The following is a 25,312-nucleotide window of genomic DNA, read 5'->3' as shown; positions in this document are numbered from 1 at the left end:
GGAGGAAGAATTAACCCTCTCCAGGGCATCCGCCCACGTCCCATCCTCGATCTGCTCCCCCTCCCACTTAGCCTTTAGCTCCTCTACTGACGCCTCCTCCACCTCCTGCAATACCTTGTAGATATCAGATATCTTCCCATCCCCGACCCAGATCCCTGAAAGCACCCTGTCCCTCACCCCCCTCGCGGGCAGCAAAGGGAATCCCTCCACCTGCCGCCTAGCAAACGCCTTTACCTGCAGGTACCTGAACATGTTCCCCGAGGGGAGCTCAAATTTCTCCTCCAACTCTCTCAGGCTCGCAAACCTCCCATCAATGAACAGGTCCCTCAGCTTTCTGATGCCCGCTCTGTGCCACCCCAGGAACCCCCCATCGATGTTCCCTGGGACGGACCGATAGTTCCTCCTTAGCGGAGCCTCCATCGAGCCCCCCATGTCGCCTCCACTGCCCCCCAATCTTGAGGGTAGCCGCCACCACCGGACTCGTATACCTCTTAGGAGGGAGCGGCAACGGCGCCGTTACCAGGGCCCCCAGGCTTGTGCCTCCACAGGACGCCATCTCCAACCTTTTCCATGCTGCCCCCTCCCCCTCCATCACCCACTTGCGCACCATCGACACATTGGCCGCCCAATAATACCCCGAGAGGTTGGGTAACGCCAGCCCCCCACCGTCTCTGCCCCGCTCCAAGAAGACCCTCTTCACCCTCGGGGTCCCATGCGCCCAAACAAAGCTCATGATGCTGCTAGTCACCCTCCTAAAAAAGGCCCTGGGGATAAGGATGGGCAGGCACTGAAAAAGGAACAAGAACCTTGGGAGCACCGTCATTTTGACGGACTGCACTCTACCCGCCAGCGATAGCGGCACCATGTCCCACCTTTTAAATTCCTCCTCCATCTGCTCCACAAGCCTGGTAAAATTAAGCTTGTGGAGAGTCCCCCAACTCCTGGCCACCTGCACCCCCAGGTACCTAAAACTCTTCACTGCCCTCTTAAACGGGAGCCTACCCATTCCCTCCTCCTGATCACCCGGGTGCACTACAAACACCTCGCTCTTACCCAGATTCAGCTTGTATGCCGAGAATTCCCCAAACTCAGCCAACAGCTCCATCACCCCCGGCATTCCCCCACTGGGTCCGCCACATACAGCAGCAGGTCATCCACATACAGCGATACCGTATGTTCCTCCCCACCCCGCACCAGACCCCTCCACTTCCCCGACTCCCTCAACGCCATAGCCAGTGGTTCAGTTGCCAGTGCAAAAAGCAATGGGGGCAGGGGGCACCCCTGCCTGGTCCCACGGTTGAGCCCGAAGTACTCTGACCTCCTTCCATTAGTAGCTACACTCGCCATCGGGGCCTCATAAAGCAACCTCACCCATTTGATGAACCCCTCCCCAAATCCAATCCTCTCCAGCACCTCCCACAGGTACCCTGACTCAACTCTATCAAAGGCCTTCTCTGCATCTAGCGCCACCACTATTTCCGCCTCCCCCTCAACCGCCGGCATCATAATAACATTTAACAACCTCCGCACATTCGTGTTCAGCTGTCTGCCCTTGACAAATCCTGTCTGATCCTCATGTATCACCCCTGGCACAAAGTCCTCTATCCTGGTGGCCAGGATCTTTGCCAGCAACTTAGCATCCACATTGAGGAGTGAGATTGGCCTGTATGATCCACACTGCAGGGGGTCCTTATCCCGCTTCAGGATCAAAGAAATCAGCGCCCGTGACATCGTCGGGGGCAAAGACCCCCCTCCCATGCCTCATTGAAGGCCCGCACCAACAGGGGGCCCACCAGGTCCGCGTACTTTTTATAGAATTCCACCGGGAACCCATCCGGCTCCGGCGCCTTCCCGGACTGCATTTGACCAATCCCCCTGACTAGCTCCTCCAACTCAATTGGCGCCCCCAGCCCCTCCACCAGCTCTCCTGCACCTTTGGGAAACGTAGCCTGTTCAGTGCGCCAGCATCCTGCTCACCTTCTCCCCATACTCAAACCGCGCCTTGCGCCTTCCTCCACTGTGTCTCCGCCTTTCTGGTGGTCAGCACGTCGATCTTGGCCTGCAAGCTGCGCAGTTCCCCCAACAATCCCTCCTCTGGGGCCTCCGCGTACCTCCTATCCACATCTAGGAGCTCCCCCAGCAGTCTCTCCCTCTCCCTCCTATCCCTCCGGGCTCGGATGGAAATCAGCTCCCCCCGGATCACTGCCTTCAGACCCTCCCAAACCTTCCCCACCCGGACCTCCCCCGTATCGTTGGCCTCGAGGTACATCTCAATACTTCCCCGGACCCTCCTACACACATCAGCCAGCAACCCCACGTCCAGACGCCACAGCGGGCGCTGGTCCCCCACCTCCCCCATCTCCAGATCGACCAAGTGCGGAGCATGGTCTGAAATTGCTATGGCCGAATACTCGGCATCCTCCACCCTCTGGATCAATCCCCTGCTCTGATCAAAAAAATCTATTCGGGAGTAAACCCTACGCACGTTGGAGAAAAAGGAATACTCCCTCGGCCTCCCAAACCGCCAGGGATCCACCCCTCCCATCTGGTCCATAAACCCCCTCAGCACCTTGGCCGCCGCCGGCCTCCTACCCGTCCTTGAACTGGACAGGTCTAGTGGGGGATCCAGCACCGTGTTAAAGTCTCCCCCCATGATCAGGCCCCTCGCCTCCAGGTCCGGAATGCGGCCCAATATACGCCTCATAAAGCCAGCGTCATCCCAATTCGGGGCATTCACGTTTACCAGCACCACCTTCTCTCCCTGCAGCCTCCCCTTCACCATAATAAACCTGCCATCCTTGTCTGCCACCACCTCAGACGCCTTGAACGCCACCCTCTTCCCCACCAGAATCGCCACCCCCCGGTTCTTCGCATGTAATCCTGAATGGAAAACCTGCCCCACCCACCCCTTCCTCAGACGAACCTGGTCTGCCACCTTCAGGTGGGTCTCCTGGAGCATAGCCACGTCCGCCTTCAGCCCCTTCAAATGAGAAAATACCCTAGCTCGCTTAACTGGCCCATTCAGCCCCCTCACGTTCCAGGTGATCATCCGGATCAGAGGGCACCCCGCCCCCCTCCCCTGCCGACTAGTCATAGCTCATCGACTGCTCGCCCCAGGCCAGCACACCCTGCCCGACCCGTTCCCCATGACGATAGCGCCTCTCCTCTACCCCCCCGGCCCACACCAGCTCCTTCCTGGCCATTCCAGCAGCAACCTGGTATTCCCCCCCCCCAAAAAGGCTAGGACCCTTCCTAGCCCGCGACGCACCCTCCACGGTACTTCCGTGAGTCAGCTGACTTCTGACCCGGCAACTCCCGCCAAAACCCGACCCCTCCCGACATGGAGTCATCCCCCCTCCTGCCACTCCTCCTTGGCACTGCTCCAGCGCGGGAAAAAAACAGTAGAGGCCACGCCCCCACCGCCAGCTCCACCCCTCCTGCCCCGCAGCGCGGGAAACCAGAGGAATGCCCGCGCTTTCACACTGCCCCACCCCACCTTTCTGACGCAGCTCCCAAATTCCAGCTCCACCCCATCCCCCAGCCCCGTACAGAAAAAAAACAAACCCCCAAAATCCCCCACATAACGCAAAACCATACCCAACAGAACCACCCGGAAACAGAGCAAGAACCAGCATTGAAAAAACATATCGAAATTACAAAAACAGCAACAGCAAAAACAGCAACAACCGTAGTGCACAAGACCCCGAAGCCCCAAACCCTAGTTCGAGTCCAGCTTCTCCGCCTGCACCTCCGGGGACTCGAAGTAGTAATGCCGGTCCTTATATGTTACCCCCACACGTGCAGGCTGCAGCATTCCAAACTTAACCTGCTTGTTATGCAGCACCGCCTTCGTCCGGTTAAACCCGTCCCGCCGCTTAGCCACTTCCGCACTCCAGTCCTGGTAGATTCGCACTACCGAATTCTCCCACTTGCTGCTCCTCTCCTTGGCCCAGCGCATCACACACTCCCGGTCACTGAACCGATGGAACCGCACCAGCACTGCCCGCGGGGATTCATTCGCCTTGGGCCTCCTGACCAGCACTCTGTGGGCTCCCTCAAGCTCCAGGGGCAGATGGAAGGACCCCGCCCCACCAACGAATTCAGCATCGTGGCCACATAGGACGGTAGATCCGACCCCTCCAGCCCCTCCGCAAGGCCCAGGATCCTCAAATTCTTCCGCCTCGTGCGAAAGTCCAGCTCCTCCAAGCGGTCTTGCCACTTTTTGTGAAGTGCCTCGTGCATCTCCACCTTCCCCACAAGCACCACGACCTACTCCTCACGATCAGCGGCCTGCTGCTGCAACTCCTGAATGGCTTCCCCCTGGGCTGTCTGGGTCTCTAGAAGCTTACTGGTAGTCGCCTTCAGGGAGTCCAGCAACTCAGCCTTCAGCTCCGCAAAACAGCGCAGAAGAGCAGCTTGCTGCTCCTGCGCCCATTGCCATCAATTCTCGGGTGCTCTGCCGGTCGCCATTTTGTCCTCCTTCCCCCGCTTTTTCTGGGGAGCTGCTGCAGCCTTTTTCTTTGCCCCACTCCAGGTGCGCACCATAAATTCCGGGGAATGTTCCTCCAAGCACCTTCCCCCACCGGGAATCGTCGAAACAGCGCCGTTTGGGGCCCTAAAACAGGCCCGAAAGTCCTTTGATAGCGGGAGCTGCCGAACGTGCGGCTTAGCTCCGCATCACCGCAACCGGAAGTCGCTGCAGTGAGTTTTTAATGTGGTAGGACCACAGAGATCAGATCTTATTCATTTACTTTGGAATCCCTTAGCTCGATCTATCTCTTGCAGCTACTGTTGTTTGGAATGTAAGTAGTCGTATGTTGACGTTTCACCGGGTTGACATCTTATTGTTAGATATCCCTGGTGTTGCTCCTGGCATGCCCTCTTGCATTGGTTACTGTCAGCGAAATATGTAGTTGATGAGAATGAGGTCAAGTGTGCTTTTCCTTGTTGGTTCCTTCACTACCTCCCGCCGACCCAGTCTTGCAGCTATGTGCTTTAGGTTGATCCATATTGATCAGCTCAGTCAGTAAATAGTGTGGCTACCAATCCACTCTTGGTGATAGACATTGAAGCCCCCTGCCCAGAGTACAACCTACACCCTTTCCAGTGTATCCTCCAAGTGGTTTTCATCATGGAGGAGTACTGATCCATCAGGTGATGGAAGCTGAGAGTGTGTTGTGTGTGGCAATCACTAGGAGGTTTTCTTGCCCATGCTTGACTTCGTCCTCGTGCCATGAGATTTCATGGGGTCCAAAGTTAATGTTGAGAACTCCCAGGGGCACCTTGCTCCTGAATATGTACCGCTGTTCTACCGACTGCTAGGTCTGACCTATAGGTGGGACAGGATGTACCCAGGGACTGTGATGGTGATGTTGGAGATATTTTCTGAGATATTCTGAGTATGATTATGTTTTTAATAATAATAATCTTTATTGTCACATGTAAGCTTACATTAACACTGCAATGAATTGTTGGGATATCGCTTGACTGCTCTGTGACACGGATCTCCCAATTTTGACACCAGTGCCAGATGCAGGATCGATAGGGCTGAGTTTGCTGCGGTTATTTCCAGATACTAATTTGATGCCGAGTGATCTGTCCGGTTGCAATACTTTGAGATTTTTTTCAGCAGGTTAAAGCAACTAGCTTGCTTAACCATTTCAGAGGGCATTAATAGTCAACCAAATTACCATGGATCTGGAGTCACAAGTAAGCCAAACCATGTAAGGACACAAGTGAACCAGATGGGCTTTTACGACAATTGACAATAGTTTCATGGTCTATGAGACTTTTTATTCCAGATTTTTACATATTGAATTCAAATTCCACCACCTGCTGTGGTGGAATTCGAAAACATGTCTTAAGAGCATTACCCTGGACCTCTGGATTACTTGTTCACCAACAATGTCACTACACCGCTGCCTCCCCCAGTTGCTCAGGCCTCAAATGCATAGGTCCAGGGGGCTGTGCATGCCAATTTGGTGTTCTGATGCGGATTGCTATTAAGAGAAAGTTGAATATTGACTAAGACCTCACATGGAGCTGTCTGTTAATATCATTGTCAAGAGTGTCATCATTGGGCCTATGGTGGGCTGGATAATGGTTGTGACACAAGAAGGAGCATTAAACTACTCAATGCTAATAGAAATGGATGACCTGCCAATGTCATGTGATTCCCAAATGTGTTGCAGAGTTGCAAATGGGTTCTTTCGCACGTCATGGGATCCAATGTGTCCTCCCACTTGAATCAGCAGGTATGCTGGCTGTCCATCCAAAACTATTTAAGCACTCCCTTGTTACTTGTATCAACAGTAAGTGTGGGGGGGGGGGGGGCAACATTAATTAATTCTCTAGGGGATACTCGTCTACCAATAAGCCTCCTTGCATTGTCGTCAGTGAGTTAATGTTACTTTCTGGCTGTTAGCAGTCCGATTACGCCAAGTAACCAAGTAAAAATCAACCACTGTTTATTCCCAGGTGTTGTAAAAATCTAATTTCGTAAGTCCTATGTTTTCATATTCTAACTTTAAGTAGAGATTGATGGTATTAAATGTAAAATAATGGAGTCCCTGTCGAGAGGTAAGTAAATAGACCTATAGGAATTACAATTCAAAGGGTAGTCTTTGTTGATTTAATAAGGTCAGATTTGGAAGTGGGAAAACCATCAAAATAAGTGACCTCTTTCTTAGTCTGGGTGGCGAAGGGCTGACTACAATTGTCTTCATAAAGGTGGAATTTATTGATATGATTTCCCAAAACAAAGGGAAGGTTTGGAAATGGGAGATAATTAGTTTAGTCTGCACCTCGGGCATTCCAGGTGTGTCAGATTACCGTGAAAATAGATTGCAGGGGGCTAGGTTTTGTTTCTGGGTTTATCAGTGTTATTTTTCACTGAAGTAGTTAGTTGGATCATGGGGGCAACTTTGAGAAGCAGAGATAGAGAAATTTGCCAGAAGCTGTTGACTATAAGGAAAGGGCAATTGACTGTACATCTGAATTGGAGTTCCCACACTTTAGGGCCACACTTTAGTTGCAGTGTCCACAATCCCAGGAGTTGTGGAGTGTCACATAGCTAGATCCTATGATAAGGACTTCTAAGAAATCTCATAACTCGGAGAATATTACGAACCCCGAGGAGGATCAAAGTAAATTTCTGAAAACTGTGGCGAACCTTTGTTTGAACCTGGAGAAGTAAAGGAACCCTTATGATCCTGTAGTGTAAACGGGAATTCTTGGGGTGGAAATAATAATCGAACAGGGATCTTCCGTTGAAAATTTTGGGCTTAAATAACTGTTTTCAAAATATAGAATGAAATTAATAGTGTTTGCTTTGTTAACTCTTGTACTGAAAGGTTTATTTATAAATTGTGGCGTACTTTCAGTTCATACCAGGGAATTTGAACTCCTCTTTAAACATTAGTGGCCTCCCTCGAGGACGCAGCACATGGTTTTCTGAGAAATACATTTAATTTGTGGATTGATTAATTTATAAAATATTACTGCTTTCTTTTACAGATGTTCACAAAAACTGGAAGAAGCTGGTTGGATTGCAGAAAACCTTTGCTAGCAGATGGATTTCTGGACTTGGCTGTGACAGTACTTTGATTTTATTTTTTCATAATCTTGTTTCTTAAGTTTAATAGGGTTCTTTGTTTTACTTGATGCACACATTCAATTTATGGCCTATGCTTGCTCTCAGGAATTGCATTTTATTGGAAAAGGCAAATAAAATGAAACAAGGTGATATATTTGCTTTGCTTATGGACTCGAGGGGTCGTGGGATGATATATCAGCACGAGTTGGGGATTGGTTAAGGGAAAGGAAACAGCAGAAATAAATAGGCCATTTTCAGGTTGGCAGGTTGTAATTAACCAGTTAGTGCTTGGGTGTCAGCTATTTACGATCTATAGCATTGTTATGCGTAAGGAGACTAAGTATAATATATCCAGGTTCGAACAAAGAAAATTACAGCACAGGAACAGGCCCATCGGCCTTCCAAGCCTGCACCGACCTTGCTGCCCGTTGGTTCTCTGACAATGCAAAGATGGGTAGGAAAGCAAGCAGTGAGAACGACCCAAAGAGGCTGCAAAGGAATATTGCTAAGTTGAGCATGTGGATAAGATCATGGCAGATGAAATGTGGTTATCGACTTTGGTATGGGAAAAGTAGAAATGCAGGCTAATTTTTAAATGGCGAGAGACAGAAATGTTGATATTCAGAGGGATTTGAGTGTTCATGCATACAAAATGAAAATCGTTAACATGTTGGTACTGGAAGCAATTGGGAAGGCAAGTCGTACGTTAGGCTTTCATACAAAGAAATTGATGTATAAGAGTAACGAAGTGCACTATAATTATACAAGGCCTTTGTGAGACCACAGATGCAACATTGCAATTTTTGTCCCTTTACTTTCCTTATAACATGTGCAACAGAGATTATGTCGACAAATTGCAGGATGAGAGGATTGTTGTGAGGGTATATTGACTCTATTAGATCAATATTCCCTTAGAACTTAGAAGAATGAGAATGTGATGTATTTGAAACATAGGCCAGAATTCTTCGGCGGTTAGGATTCTCTGTTCCTGCCGGCAACATATCCCTGCCCGCGGTTTCCTGGCGGTGTGGGGTGGCTTCAATGGGAAATCACATTGTCAAGTGGTGGAAGTAGAAAGTACGTCTGCGAGTAAATGGCACACCACCGAAAAACACATGACTGGGGGACCGAAGAATCCAGCCCATGGAAAGGTTTTGGGAACTTGACATTATAGATTTTAGTTGGTTGGTTCATGACTGGGAAGCCAAGAGCTTACAGTCACAGCCTCAGAATAAAGAGTTGTATATTTCGCACTTAGGTGAATAGAAATTTATTCACTCAGGATTGTGCATCATGGAAACTACCCAAAGAACTGTGAATACTCAATTGTTGAGGTGTGTACAAAGCAGAGATTAATGGGCTTTGGGTACTAAAGTAATTAAGGAATATGGGGATAGTGTTGCAAGATGCAGGAGATCACCCGTGATCATATTGAATGACCAAGAAGGTTTGAGGTACTGAATAGCTTTCTCCTGATCCTGTTACCCATGTTCTCACTCTGTGCCTGTACACTGACTTTGTTTTCTTCTCATTTTCAAATTTCTCTGACTGGATTTGGTAAAACTGCTGTAATAATATGACATATTAAAGCAATGTAGTAAGATTATTCTCCATTTTGTGGCCACCGTTGTCAAAACAATAGAGTTTAGGTAAAATAATGTGAATCGTCTTATGTTCTGTGATCGACTGGTAGATTCCGGCAGCAATCATTGAGTTATACGATCACAGTAGCAGCAATCATTGAGTTGTACAATCAATTAACTATAATATTGAGTGCTGAGCATGTAATGTGCCATTTAAAACCACACAATATGCAACATTGAAACAGGCCATTTGGCTCAACCAGCCCATCCTATCACTTGTGTTCCAGTCGGGCTTCCTCCTATTCTACATCTGTGTCAGCATAACCCTCTTCCATCCACATGCTTGTCTAACTGCCCTTGAAATTCATTTGTACTATTAACTTCAACCACAGTCTGTTAATGAGTTCCACTTTCTCGCCACTATAAAATTTTTTATGAATTCCTGATTTGATTTCCTGGGCTATTATTGCCCATTCCCCAGAAATGGAAAAAAATCTATCCACTTTATCATAACTTTTCATAATTTCAAAGAACTCTATTAGGTCATCCCGCCGCCTTCTCTTTTCAAGAGGGAAAGAAAATGCAGCTGGTAGATCTTTTCTTGATTGTCATAACCTCACATTTCTGGTCTCATCCTTGTAAATTGTTTATTCACCCTGTCCAGTGCCTTTAAAGTCTTTTTACTATGTTGCAACCAGCACGGTCATGTATATCCTAACCAAGAGTTAATACAAATTTAGTATAACTTATCTACATTTTGACTCTACCCCTCTTGGTATGATTCCTAGCGCTTGGTTTCAATTTTTATCGCCTTGTTATCTGGTGTCGCTCTGTTTAGTGACATGGAAATTTGTGCTCTTAGATATCTTTGTTCCTCTACCCAAGAGGGACTTTATAAAACTTTATTGAAAATGATCTCCTTTTGTTCAAGGTGAAATAGAATTCTCTTAATGTGGGGATATTGATTAAACTAACTGCCCCGAGACAGGCTTCTGTGATCTGGCTGTCACCAGGAAACAAACCAAAACCTATTAACAATCAAGTGGCAGTTCTCGCAAGAAGAATTGGGATAGCTGCTTTTTGAAGACAGACATAGAAAGACAAATAAATTATTGCTGCGGAGGATAAATGCAGCTGTTGTGAAGAGCAGGGTGAATTGTTTTAGCAGTTACAACTAAGCAGAATGTTTGGAAAATATGGTTTTCCGTTGAAATAGAAATGTAGAGGGGCAGGTAGTATTGAGGAAGCAGGGGTGCTGCAGAAAGACTTGACAAGCTAGGAGAGTGGTCAAAGAAGTGTCAGATGGAATACAATGTGGAAAAGTGTGAGGTTATGCACTTTAGTAGGAATAATGGAAGCATAGACTGTGTTCTAAATGGCAAACGGCTCAGGAAATCAGAAGCACAAAGGGACTTGGGGTTCCCAGTTCAAAATTCCCTTAAGGTTAACTTGCATGTTCCGTCGGTAGTTAGGAAGGTAAGTGCAATGTTAGCATTCAAGTCGAAAGGGCTAGAATATAAGAGCAGGGATGTACTGCTGAGGCTGTATAAGGCTCTGGTAAGACACTATTTGGAGTATTGTGAGCAATTGTGGGTCCCGTATCTAAGGAAGGATGTGCTGACTTTGGCAAGGGTCGAAAGGAAGTTAAGAAGAATGATCCCTGGAATTAAGAACTTGTCATATGAGGAGTGGCTGAGGACTCTGGTTGGAGAAGGATATGGGGCGATCTTATTGAAATCTACAGGATACTGAGAAGCCTCGATAGAGTGGACGTGGTGAGGATGTTTCCACTCATCGGAAAAACGTGAACCCAAGGGCACAGCCTCAGACTGAAGGGATAATCCTTTAAATCAGATGAGGAGGAATTTCTTCAGCCAGCGGGTGGTGAATTGGTGAATCTCTTTGCTGCAGAAGGCTGGAGGCCAAATGATTGAGCATCTTTACGACAGAGATAGATAGGTTCTTGATTAACAAGGGGATTAAGGGTTATGGAGAGAAGGCAGGAGAATAGGGATGAGAAAAATATTAGCCATGATTGAATGGCAGAGCAGACTCGATGGACCAAATGGCCGCCTTCTGCTCCTATGTCTTAAGATTTTATGGACAGTATTGATGAGACTATTTTAGCTTTAAAGAACAAGTAGTTACTGAGATGGACCTTGCTGGAAAAGTCTGTTTGGGAATACTTAGTCTGACTGGAACAATTTTGAAGAGACCGCGAAAATTTAGACCTCGCATTCAGGGGAACTGAACTTAATTCTGTATTCCTACTTATATGCCGATCTGCCAGAAGCATGGTATAACATAAAAACATTGCATATGCTATTTCGATTGAGCTAATTGGTCAATGCAAAAGTACCTTTTTAAGTCTGTGTGCTAGTTGCCTGTTAAGAGGTATTTGATCTTTTCAATTTTATGTGGTCTGTAATGGTAAAAGTCTTAAAAGGTGAAATCTTGTCTTTTGATAATTTCCTTTGGTCGTTGGAAGATTTGTTTCTTTCAAGAAGTTATTGATCTCTACAATCATTATAACACAAAATGACACAATTTAATTTTGTTTGCTGAAATGTAATACCTTACACTTGTCAGTGCTGAAATTAATTTATCATTTATATAGCCATACTGCAAGTTTATTCATGTTACCTTTTAATTTATCTTCCTCAGTCTTGTCTTTCTTCCTGAATTTGGTGTCTTCCACAAATTTAGAAATTGTATTTTTGATTCCAAAGTCTAAATATGTTAGTTTAAATTTTAAATAATAGACTTGGCTCTGATCCTTGTTGGACTTCATTTCAACACCTTCCAGTTTGAATAAGCTACCCTTTTCCCCATGTTTGTATTTTCTGTCTTACAGTGAGATAGGGAGGATCCTGTTGCCATAGTCTACATGGGTGCCAACAATATAGACAGAACAAGGAAGGAGGTTCTGCAGGGGTGCATAAGCAGCTATAGGGTAAATTGAAAAGCATATCTCAAAGGTAATAATTATTACCTGAGCCACGAGAAAATTGGCATATGGGAAATAGGATTAAAGAAATTAATACGTGGCTCAGAATGCTGTGGGAAAAATGGATTTTGATTTATGGGATGCAGACACCAGTACTGGGGAAAATGGGAGCTGGACCAATGGAATTTTCTTCACCTGAACCATGTTGGACATGTGTTTTGGCACGTTGTATGACTAGGACGGTAGCGAGGGCTTTGAACTGAATAATGTCGGGGGGGGAGGGGGGGGGGAGGGAAGGAGATTAAATGGGAAACAACAAAGTAATAGCACAGGACTGCGCTTTTGGTAACAATAGAGTGATGGACAGCAAACTAGAGCTAAAATAAAGTTAGGAAATTAATGTCGATAGAGAAAAATTATAGGAAAAGCCTGAGGGACTAAACTGCAACACAGCCTCGGGGCCTGTTAGCCTACACCCAGGTTGTAAACAAGGTAGCCTGCAGAGATAGTGGATACACTTGTTTTTTCAGAATTCATTGGATTCAGGAACGGTCCCCTTAGTTTGGAAGTCGGCAAATATTCTTTTAAAGAGAAGAGGGGGAGTGTAGCCATCTTGGATGGCCATTTCCAACTAGGTACAGAGAAACTCGCAAAGCCTGGCGGGTAAAATGGACAAGCCAAGACTCAGGCAGGCTGAGAGCCTGAAATGCATTTTTGTCAGCAAAAAGTCCAGACGGTATCGAAACTCCGTCCAATTAGCATTTTAATGGGGCCGATTAACATTTGGTGGCCCATCTTCACCAAAACAAAGGACTGGTACTCAAGCAACCGGGACAGTCCCAGACATTTCGTCGCCACTCCCTGTTCAAGGGAAATGCAAACAACGGCGACCGCTTGGGACACGCCCAGCCATCCAGATCCCCGCCCACCTATTGGCTAAGGAATCAAACGGAGTGATCAGGGAGGACTGCCCAAAAGAGCGCATAAGAAGAAGAGTTTGCCATATGTTCGCTCTCTCTTGGCCTTGGTACCCCGGTCACGGCCATCGCCAATTGCAGCAACACCAGAAGCGAGTCCAAGTTCAATGCCCGCTACCAGACGGATGAGCCCAGCTGAGCAGCAGTTACTCCTTCGAACCCGAGAGATTCGGAATTGAACAGCGACCACTGTTTTCTGACCTAAGCCGGGTGCCTGAAGTTAAGTACAGGTTGTCTTAATTGATAGATGTAGTTAACTAGTGTGTTTATGTTGCATGACTAATTGTGTGTAAATAAGTACTCTTGACCGTGAACTAACTAACTGGTGTTTGGCTCTTTGATCGATAGCCGGTCGAAACTTGTGGTGGTATCATTTGATACCTGGCGACTCGAAGCATTAGGACATAGATAACACAGAAAGAAGGGCAAATTCACTAATTGCCATAATTGGAAAAGAGCCACAGAAAAGACCAAGAAGAAAAGAAGCATAGCAGGAGGAAAGACGGAATGACAGAATAGATAGTTTAACACCATTGGTTGGAAAGGTCGTGTAATCTATTATTAAGGAAGTGTTAATTTGCACTTAGACATAGTACGATTAGAATAAGTTAACATGGTTTTACTAAAGGTACATTGTGTGTGACAAATTTACTGGAGTTGATGTAACTAATAAGGTTGATAAAGGGGAACCAGTAGATGTATTAAAACTAGACTTCCAAAAGGCTTTCGATAAGATACCACAGAAAAGGTTATTTGCTAAATAAGTTCACATGGCATTAGAGGCAATGTATTGGTATGGGTACAGGATTGGTTAACAGATAGGAAGCAGAGACATATGGTCGGATTCTCCATCAGCCGACACCAAAATCAGGAAAGGTGATTTGGCAGGAGAAGTGGTGCTGAGACCTCAATCTATATTGCCGACTTAGTTGAATGAAGAGACGGAGAGTAATGTATTAAATTTTGCCGATGATAACAAAGCTAGAGAAAAGCTGGGGACGACACAGAGGCTCAAAGATATAGAGACAGGTAAGGAAGTGGGCAACAAGATGGCAGATGGACAATAACGTAGGAAAGTGTGAAATATTGAGGTATTACATTGGTCAAAAGAATAGAATAACTGAACTTTTTTTAAAGGCAAGAAACTTGTAAATAATGGATGTTCGAGGAGACTTGCATGTGTATGTATGTGTTAAGAAGGAAAATTAAGATTTAAAAAAAGAAACTCAAAGAAAACAGTTGAGACAGACGTCCAGAGAAATGATGCAATGCAAATTCCCCTCTCAGTGGAAAACAGGTATTTTACACATGTGATTAGAGAAAACAATGGGCTTTAGAGGTGGTAACTTGGAAGTGGAGACAAGGAACTGGATATGTACATGCCAAAGGCCTACTCCGCTCAGTGAATGACATCGAAGGGAAAGAAATGGCATAATTGCCAAACCCAACTAAACTGCTGCAGATTTGATCCAGATCTTATTCCACTCTTTGATCTCCCTGTCAATCCTTTTGTTGTTTCTTTGGAGGAAAATCACCTTTTTATTGAAGAGGGTGAATTTGTCTACTTAATCCATTGAGTTAATTGATGACAGGCACCAACAATTGCAATCGGGGTGAACAAGATGCTCAGCTGCAAGTTGGATCAAATTAGTAAAGGAATTTCAGAGCTTATTAGTTTTTAAAAATAAATTTACAGTACCCAATTAATTTTTTTTCCAATTAAGGGGCAATTTAGCATGTCCAATCCACCTTTGGGTTGTGGGGGTGAAACCCACACAAACACGGATAATGTGCAAACTCCACACAGACAGTGACCCAGAGCCAGGATCGAACCTGGGACCTAGGCGCCGTGAGGCAGCAGTGCTACCCAGTGTGCCACCGTGCTGCCCTATTCGGAGCTTATTAATGTGTATGAATGTAAGCTGCAGGTCACTGCTTGATCTCATCATGTCATGAATGCACTCAAATCTTCTTTCAGTAAAGAAGCAGATGCCCAAACTGCAGAACTGCTACTGAAGAGTACTATGCAGGAACTTCATATACATATAGGTCTGGGGGTTTATTACATTGTTCATGATGGTGTAATCCTACCTTTACATGCTAACTGAACGATCCCATTGTCTGCCAATGAGTAGCCTCATGCTGAAGCAAACCTGGAAATGATGCTACTACCAACTTAAGTGAAATGCATATCCAAATAGTTAAAGACTTCCTTTTTTCATATCCTGCAAAGTCTTCAGAATGTTCTTTCTTCCTATTTTCATCTACCAGATTTGTTCATGTCGAAAATACAAATCCTGAAATAGGAGCAGGCTACTTGGTCCCTTGTGCCCATTTAGCCGCTCAGTAAGGTCATGTCTGGGTGGCACAGTGGTTAGCATTGCTGCCTCAACTCCAGGGACCCTGGGTTCAATTCCTATCTCGGGTGACTGTTTGGAGTTTGCACTTTCATCCCGTGTCTGCGTGGGTTTCCTCTGGGTGCTCCGGTTTCCTCCCACAATCCAAAGATCTGCAGGCTAGGTGGATTAACCATGGTAAATTGTCCCTTAGTGTATAAAAGGTAGATGGGGTTACTGGGTTACGGGGATAGGGTGAAGGTGTGAGCTTAAGTAGGGTGTTCTTTCCAAGGGCCGATGCAGATTCGATGTGCCGAATGGGCTCCTTCTCCACTAGAGATTCTATTCTATCTCAACTATCCCAAATAACCTTTGTTTATCAAACATCTGTCTACCTCTGGCTTAAAAATGTTCAAGGAATCTATTTCCATCTCCTTCATAGGAAGAGAATTCTGAAGACTACCCTCTGAAAGAAAATAATTTTCCTCATCCTTGTCTTAAATGGCTGTCTCCTTATTTTCAAACAGTGACCCCTCATTCTAGATTCTTCCTCAGGAGGCAACGTCCTCTCCACATCCACCCTGTCAAGACACCTCAGGACCTTGTATGTTTCACTCGAGTCATCTCTTAGGCTTGTAAACTTAGTGGATACAGCAATGTTTCTTTTTATGTCAACCTGCCTGATCTAGGTATTAGTCTAGTAAGCCTTCTCTGAACTGCTTCTGAAGCATTTACATCCTTTTATAAGAGTATGTCCTGTTTATTTCCTTTGTTCCCATTTATTATTTTAATATTTTGGCCGTAGTCCCGTAATCGGAATGTGCCTTTATGCAGAAGAGTGCTGGACAGGACAGTGTGTGTATCAGGAGGAGTATATGTGTTTCTCCCCCCTCACTGCTGCTGGCTCCCTGCTTGTGTCTGCAGTGAAGATCTTGAAGGAAAATAAAGCACCCAGCTGAAGGCCTAACCTTGAGCTAAAAACTAACTGGAAGATATCCATCTGAATCAAAGATCCTTTATCCTTTTATTTGATTATTTCTCTTGCCTCTCCAACTTTTCTTTCTCTGTTGTTTGTCCTGTGTGTGTGTAGAGGGTGGACGGATTAGAATGTGGTGTGTTGGGAATCCAACAGTAGACAGCCAGTTGTATTTTTTGCTTATTCAATTATAATTACTATTTGTAATAAAAGGTACTTGTATTTAAATTTGACAAACCTGGTGACTGTAGTCAATTTAACTTAACCAAAGCCACGTGTATTAATATAAAAACTAATTTCTTTTTTTTTAATAAACAATTTTATTGAGGTAGTTTTTGGCTTTATAAACAGTTACAGACATCATCAGAAAGGAAGCAAAAAAGGCAAAAATGTGCAAACATCCACGTACTTTCAATACTTCCATCGTATCGTATTGCACAAGCCCGCTCTCCTCCCACCCGTACTACCCGCCATATTTTCCCTCCTACTCTACTCTACCCCCCCCACCCCCCTGCTGACGCTCACTCTCCCGCAAAGAAGTCAATAAATGGTTGCCACCTTCGGGTGAACCCCTGCACAGATCCCCTCAAGGCGAACTTAATTTTTTCCATCCCCAGGAAACTTGACATGTCCGCAAGCCACCACTCAGTCTTCGGGGGCTTTGAGTCCCTCCACGCCAATAATATTCGTCGCCGGGCTATCAGGGAAGCAAAGGCCAGCACATCGGCCGCTTTCTCCCCCTGGACGCCCGGGTCTTCCGAAACCCCAAAAATTGCCACCCCTGGACTCATCACCACCCTTGTTTTTAGCACCTGGGACATGACCCCCGCAAATCCCTCCCAGTACCCCCTCAGCTCAGGGCATGCCCAAAACATGTGCACATGGTTCGCTGGTCCTCCCGCGCACCTAGCGCATTTGTCCTCTATCCCGAAAAATTTGCTCATCCGAGCCACCGTCATATGGGCCCGGTGAACGACCTTAAATTGGATCAGCCCGAGCCTAGCACATGTCGCGGTCGAGTTTACCCTACTCAGGGCCTCTGCCCACAGCCCATCCTCCATTTCCCCGCCTAGCTCCTCCTCCCATTTAAGTTTCAGTTCCTCTGTCTGGGACCCTTCCTCCCTCATGAGCACCTTATAAATACCCGAGACTCTACCCTCCCCTTCGTCCCTCCCAGAGACTATTCTGTCTTGGATCCCCATTGGCGGGAGGCGCGGGAAAGATGGGACCTGTCTACAAACAAAGTCCCGCAACTGTAGGTATCTAAAATCATTTCCCCTTACCAACCCAAATTTCTCCTCCAAGCTCCTCAAACTCGCGAAGCTCCCTTCCCGCCCCTGCTCGCCGCCATACTCGGAACCCCCCATCCATACTGCCGGGGGCAAACCGATGGTTGTCGCAGATTGGCGCCCAGACAGACGCCCCCATCTCCCCCACATGCCTCCTCCACTGGCCCCATATCCGCAGGGTCGCCACCACTACCGGGCTGGTGGTGTACTTGGCCGGCGGTAGAGGAGCCGTGACCAGGGCTTCCAAACTGGAGCCCCTGCACGAAGCCGCCTCCACCCGCTCCCAAATAGACCCCGTACCCACCATCCACTTCCTTATCATAGCGATGTTGGCCGCCCAGTAATAATTGACCAGACTCTGCAACGCCAGCCCCCCCTCGCTGCGGTTCCTCTCCAACATCGCCTTCTTCACCCGCGGAGACTTTCCCGCCCAGACAAAGCTCATGATCAGCCCGTTAACTCTTTTGAAGAAGGACTGTGGGATAAAGATCGGGAGGCACTGAAAAATAAACAAAAATCGAGGGAGGATTGTCATCTTTACAGTCTGCACCCTCCCTGCCAGCGACAGCGGGAGTGCATCCCATCTCCGAAACTCTCCCTTCATTTGCTCCACCACCCTGGCCAAATTTAACTTATGCTGCCTGCCCCTGTCTCGTGCCACCTGGATTCCCAAATACCGGAAATTTTCCTCAACTAACCTAAACGGTAGCCCTCTCAATCTGTTCTCCTGGCCCCTTGCCTGTACCACAAACATTTCACTCTTGACCGTATTTAATTTGTATCCTGAGAACTGGCCGAACTCCCTCAGCATTCCTAGTATAGTTCCCATCCCGGCCACTGGGTCCGACACGTACAGGAGCAGGTCGTCTGCACAAAGTGTTCAACCCCGCCCCTCACCATCCCCTTCCAACCCTCTGCGGCTCTCAGCGCAATCGCCAGCGGCTCTATGGCCAGCGCAAACAGCAGCGGGGAGAGCGGGCAGCCCTGCCTGGTCCCTCGGTACAACCTAAAGTACTCCGACACTTCTCTGTTGGTCCTGATGCTGGCCCTCGGGGCCTGATATAATAATTTGATCCAATCCACCAATCCCTCCCCGAACCCAAACCGTCCGAGCACCTCCCATAGATATTCCCACTCCACCCGGTCAAAGGCCTTCTCGGCGTCCATAGCCACCACTACCTCCACCTCTCTACCCGCCGGGGGCATCATTATCACATTGAGCAATCTCCTCAGATTGGCCGCCAGCTGCCTACCTTTCACGAACCCCGTTTGATCCTCCCCAATCACCTCCGGTACACAGTCCTCCATTCTACCCGCCAGTACCTTTGCCAGGAGCTTGGCATCTACATTAATCAGGGAGATTGGCCTGTAGGACCCGCACACCTCCGGGTCTTTACCCCGCTTTAATATCAGAGATATGGTGGCTTGTGACATCGTCGGCGGCAGGGTCCCTCTCCCTTGCCTCATTGAAAACCCTCGCCAAGACCGGGCCCACCAGCTCCGAGAACTTCCTATAAAACTCTACTGGGTATCCATCCGGCCCCGGGGACTTCCCCGACTGCATGGCCTTTAGGCCCCCCAATACCTCCTCTACTCTAATCGGGGCCCCCAGCTCTTCCACTCGCCCCCCCCCCCCAACTGTTGGGAATGTTAACCCATCCAGAAACCTTTTCATCCCCTCCGGTTCTTCTGGCGGCTCCGAAGTATACAGCTTACGATAGAAGTCCCGGAATACCTTATTCAATTCTGCCGGATCCTCCACTTTGTGCCCCCCCTCGTCCCTCACTCTGCCTATTTCCCTGGCCGCCTCCCTCCTCCTAAGTTGCTGCGCTAACAGTCTGCTAGCCTTTTCCCCATACTCGTACACCACTCCCCTCGCCTTCCTAAGCTGTTCCACTGCCCTGCTCGTGGATAGTGCCCCCAGTTCCGCCTGTAGCCTCTGCCTCTCCCTGAGTAAAACCTCCCCCGGGGACTCCGCGTGCTCTTCATCTATCCGGCCCATTTCCCTGACCAATCTATCCATCTCTGCCCGGTCTGCCTTGGCTCTATGGGCCCCAATTGAAATCAGCTCCCCCCGCACTACTGCCTTTAGCGCCTCCCACACGGTCGCCGCTGAGACCTCCCCAGTGTCATTCACCTGCAGGTAATTTTTTATACATTTCCGAAGCCTCTCGCAGATCCCCTCCTCCGACAGCAGTCCCACATCTAGCCTCCATTGCGGGCGTTGATAACTCGCTCCCCCGAACTGCAGGTCCACCCAATGCGGGGCATGGTCTGAAATGGTAATTGCTGAGTATTCCGTGTTCTTTACCTTCCCCCTACAGTCCCTGCTTAGCACAAAGAAATCTATCCTGGAATATACTTTGTGGACGTGCGAGTAAAACGAGTAGCCCCTTCCTGTTGGCTGTCCCTCTCTCCAGGGGTCCACTGCCCCCATTTGCTCCATAAACCCTTTCAGCTCCCTTGCCATTGCTGAGAGTCTACCCGTTCTGGGACACGACCGATCCAAAGTCGGGTCAAGGACCATGTTAAAGTCCCCTCCCATTATTAGCCTGCGAGAATCCAAGTCCGGGATCTTCCCCAGCACTCTTTTAATGAAGTCCACGTCATCCCAGTTCGGGGCATATATATTCACCAGCACCACTCTTCTCCCCTCCAGCCTGCCCCGTACCATCAGGTATCTGCCCCCCCTGTCTGCGGATATGCCCTCTGCCTCAAATTGCACGCGCTTGTTGATCATGATTGCCACCCCTCTGGACTTCGAGTCCAAGTCCGAGTGGAAGACCTGGCTAATCCAGCCCTTCCTTAGCCTGGTCTGGTCTGACACTTTCAGATGTGTCTCCTGCAACATAATTACGTCCGCCCTCAGGGCCCGCAAGTGCGCGAACACCCGCGCCCTCTTAACCGGCCCATTCAGTCCCTTGACGTTCCAGGTGATCAGCCTGGTCGGGGGGCACATCCCACCCCCCCCCCCCCCCCCACCCCGCCGGTCAGCCATAGCCTTTCTCGGGTCAGCCCCTGACCCGTGCGTCGCGCCCTTCCTGGCCCGCCCTATAGCTGCCTCCACCCTCGACCTCCTTTCCAGTGCCTATTTCAAGTCCCTCTCCCGTCAGCAGAACAACCCCCCCCTCCCCTAACCCCATCCCCCGATACCCCCACCCCTGCCATCTACTGGCTGTAGCTTCCCCCCCCATCTGACTTCCTTGACTAGCCAATCTGCTAGCCCGGTGACTCAACACTCCGGCGCCTTCCTGTCCCATTCCCCTTGTTTCCCCGCCCTCCTCCCCACCCACTGGGGCAAGCCGGCTCCAGTGTCTTCCGCGAGCTGCACAAAAAGCCCAAACAGAAAAAAAAAAGGGAGAAAACATAGAAAAAAGAGAAAAAGCACATAAATGTCCATGAACAAAGGAAAGAGTCTCAAATGTTCCGCTTGGCCCCATTGGCCCAGCAAACCGTTGAGCAGCAGTCCAGGCACATTCGGCGTTCCTCCCCACAGAAATCCTCGGGCCCTAACTCGCGTCCTTGGGGCCTCCTTTCGGGACCAGCCCCAGGTCCCTCACAAAATCCATCGCTTCTTCGGGCTCGGAAAAGTAGTGGTGTTGACCCTGGTGCGTAACCCATAGCCGAGCTGGGAACAGCAGACCAAACTTCACGTGCTTCTTGAACAGCACCTCCTTGACATTCTTAAAGGCTGCTCGCCGCCGAGCCACCTCCTGGCTTAGGTCCTGATAGATGCGGAGAACACTGTTATTCCACGTGCTGCTCCTGGCGCTCTTTGCCCACTGTAGCACCCGCTCCTTGTCCATGAACCTGTGGAACCTAATCACCATCGGGCGGGGGGGTCCGCCCAGCCGCCCCTGCCTTGCCTGCACCCTGTGTGCCCCCTCCAGCTCCAGCGGTCGCGGAAAGGCTTCGGCCCCCATCAGCTGCTTCAGCAGGTCTGCTACAAACGCTGCAGCATCAGCTCCCTCCGCCCCCTCCGGGAGGCCGACCATCCTCAGATTGTTCCTGCGGACTCTATTCTCCAGCTCCTCCACTCTGTCCAGCAGTCTTGTCTGCCGCTCTTTCAGGCCGTCAACTTCTAGCGCTGCAACCGTTTGCGCATCCGCCTGCTCCTCCACCGCCTCTCCCAGCTCCTTAACTTTAACATCCTGGGCGTCCAGCCTCTGGTTCAGCTGATCCACCGCTTTCTGGATTGGGTCCAAGCTGTCCCGCTTCAGCGCTTCAAAACTGGACTTCATTACCTGGAGCATGTTATCCAGCGCCAGCTGGATTGCTGAGTCCGGGTTCCGTGTGTCCGCCATCTTAGGTCCCAGGTAATTTTCTTCCGGTCCTTGTCTCTGTCCCTTTTTCTCCTTCTTCTTCTGCCTTCTGGAATCCCGCTGTTCCATGTGCCGCAGCCCGCTCCTCAGCGCCTCCGCTGCCGCTTTCCTTCGCCCAGCTCCTTCAATTTTACCTCCTGGGCATCTGAAGTGGGTCCAAGCTGTCCCTCCTCAGCAACTCCAAACTTTTTTTTCCCTTTGTCCTGGAGGAAGGAAGGTCCGTGGGTCCGCCATCTTACCCTGCAGGTCAGCTTCCTCCTTCTCTCTCTCTCTCCTTCTTCCTCACCTGCTGGCCTCCCACACTTACATCATCTGCAGCCCGCTCTCCTCCTCTGTTCCAGGCAGCCTTTCTGCCGCCTCCGTAGTCCCGCTATCGCGGGGAAACAGCTGTTCCAGCCGGCCGGAGTGAGAGCCCACCGAATGTGCGGCTCACCCGAACATCGCCGCCACCGGAAGTCATATAAAAACTAATTTCACCTGTGTTGTGATTCCAGGTCAAGTGCGGCTGGAATTGACCGTGCATAAGCCCAGGGTGTCATGATAGTTGGAGAAGGACACCCATACTTTATACACTCGTCCAGCTGTGGTTTCATCAGTGTCACATACAACTAAAGCAAAAACTCCCTACTTTGAGATTCAATTCCTCTTGTAATAAACAATATTCTATTGGCTTTCCTAATAACTTGCCGTATCTGCGTTCTAACCTTCTTGATTCATGCACGAGGAGATCCAGATCCCTTTGCATTTCCGAGGTCTGCGATCTTGACCTAATATGCTTATTTTTCATTCTTCAAGGCAAAATTGACAATTTCAATTTGCCCATGTTATAGTCCATTTGTCCACTCACTTAACCTATCTATATGCCTTTGTATCCTACTTGTGTCCTCTTCAGTTTACTTTCCTACCTGTTTTAGTGTCATCAGCAAATTTGGCAACCGTTCCTTCAAACCCTTTCTCCAAGTAGATTGTAAATTGTTGAGGCCCCAGCACTGATCCCTGTGGCATGCCGTCGTTACACCCTGCCTACCAGAAAAAGACCCATTTACACGGAGTCTATGCTTCCTGTTACCTAGCCAATCTCCCATGCAAATATATTACCCCCCCGACACGATGAGCGTTTATTTTCTGCAATAACAGTTTGTATGACCCCTTTTCAAATGCGTTCTGGGAATCTCAGACTAGTGCATCAACTGGATCCCATTTATCCACAGCACATTCCTTCAGAGATAAATAAATTGAATAAACATGATTTCCCTTCCACAAAACCATGTTGATTCTGCTTAATTGCCTCAATTTTTTCTAAATGCCCTGCCATAACATTAATAACAGCTTCCAACATTTTCCCTACGACAGATGTTAAGGCAACTGCCCTGTAGTTTCTTGCTTTCTGCCTCCTCTCTCTCTCTCTCTCTCTCTCCTCTCTCTCTCTCTCTCTTTCTCTCCCCCCCCCCCCCCCCCCCCCTTGACTAAAGGAAATTCTTCATAGTAGTTGAAAATTATTTTTCATTTTCCCTATGTTTGCGTGGGTTTCACCCCCACAATCCAAAGATGTGCTGGGTAGGTAGATTAGCCATGCTAAATTGCCCCTTAATTGAAAAAAAAAATGACTTGGGTACTCTAAAGTTATTTAAAAAAAGTAAAGAAAATACTTTATTTTTCAAGCCAAAACTTTCACGTTTCCCCAGAATGTACAAAACTGAAGAAGACTACAGAGCAAATGTCAATATGACGTCTTCCCATTCAAGGTGTAGGGACAGTCTGAGCCCTGAACATTTTTCTCTCAAATCCATTTTTTCCTTGATTCGTTGTAAAGTCGCAGCCCAGGAACCAGATGTTGTGAGAATCTGCTATCCGACTCCTCCAATGTGTTTCCTTCCAAGGAGAACATAGCAGAATATATGTGTCCTAAATGTCCTCCAACAGATTTGAGAACAGAATGTAAGTTTGCTGACCGTACAAAACTAGATGGGAATGCAAGCTGTGAAGATGATTTAAAGAGGATAAGTGAATCATGGGATGAGATTCTCTGAGATAAACAAGTGTTGATGCTGGGACTGAATTCCGTGGGTTTCCCGTTCCCGTTGGGGGCGCCAGTCCGGAGCAATTTAAGACCTGCTAATGGGCCAGTACTCTGCCCACGTGAATCTAAAGCAATTCTCATTCCTTCTGGCAAGAGATACGCTGACGCTGGAGAGTTTGACGTGCTGGAGCTGCTTATAAACTCTCCATTCCCCACACACTCTCATTTCAGCCAAGAAGATGGCTCCACGATGAGCTACCCTGAGGTTCATGGATGTTAACTGGACTGGATGCGGTGGAGGAGAGGCAGGACACCCTCTTCTGCCGGGTGGGCAGCAGGTACCAACTGTGGATATAAACCGGGCCTGGGCGGAGGTGGCAAAGGTGGTGAGTGCTGTGGGCGCCTCCAGGTGGACTGGCAGTGTCGCAAAAAGATGAATGACCTTATGTCAGGTTGAGTGAGTCACCAGCTCTGTGTCACTGGCAACGCTCTCGCCCCTCAATCCTCTCCTCTCCCCCCCCCCCCCACCCCCCCCCCCCCCCCCCCCCCCCAAAACCCAATCAAAACCTATCTGCATCCCTCTCGCATCCCATCCTGCACCAAACCCCAACACCTGGATTGTCCTCTTTGGCCAGTTGCCGTACACACATAAGCCACCAACTACAGGCGATACCTCCCCGGCGCCATAATTCGCCCCCATGCATCTCACCATGTCCTTTGTGTGCCCATAGACGGCCCATAATTGCCAGGAGTGGCGAAGACTGGATGGGACGAGCCGGACCTCAGGACTCGCCCCCACCAAGCAGAGGGTGAAGGAGATGGCTGGGGAGTGGAAAAGAGGAATACATCCCAGGCGGAGGTCGGAATGTGACAACCAGTAAGCACCTAGTGCAAAGTGATGTTATTGCAAGTGAGTCAGCCCTGTCTCCCAGACCATCCCTACCTGAGATTGCACCATTTGTCTGGTCTTTTGTCTTGCAGGGTCACCAACAGGTGAAGATGCCCTACATGGGCTCAGTTGCCTGCAGCCACAACGCCAGCACATCACTGACTTCTCGGCACTGCATTCACCTGCTCCCTCCAACAATACAGATACAATCACTTCTGAGTCACATTAGTGAAGAGGCTCTTGGGTTACCTGGTGCGCATGTCACATACGCAGCAGCACATCAGATAGAGGTAGGGAGACCTGAGGGAGCGGGCAGTCAGAGGCCTGCCTGATCTCGGGAAACAGCCGTAGTCTGGACAGGTGTGTTTCTGGTAGTGAT

The 25,312-nt window shown here is 48.6% G+C and overlaps 1 protein-coding gene across 1 annotated transcript in view; it reads left to right on the top strand.

Annotated features, from left to right (window-relative positions):
- Nucleotides 1–25,312, top strand: part of tex11 (testis expressed 11) — a 304,551-nt gene that overhangs the window by 52,073 nt on the left and 227,166 nt on the right. The window contains 1 exon segment of the mRNA XM_038775694.1: nucleotides 7,516–7,596. Within this exon segment, the coding sequence (XP_038631622.1) occupies nucleotides 7,516–7,596 (81 nt within the window).

Source organism: Scyliorhinus canicula, chromosome 17 (assembly GCF_902713615.1).
Source record: "Scyliorhinus canicula chromosome 17, sScyCan1.1, whole genome shotgun sequence".
Taxonomy (NCBI): Eukaryota; Metazoa; Chordata; class Chondrichthyes; order Carcharhiniformes; family Scyliorhinidae; genus Scyliorhinus; species Scyliorhinus canicula.
This window is presented reverse-complemented; position numbering and strand designations above follow the sequence as displayed.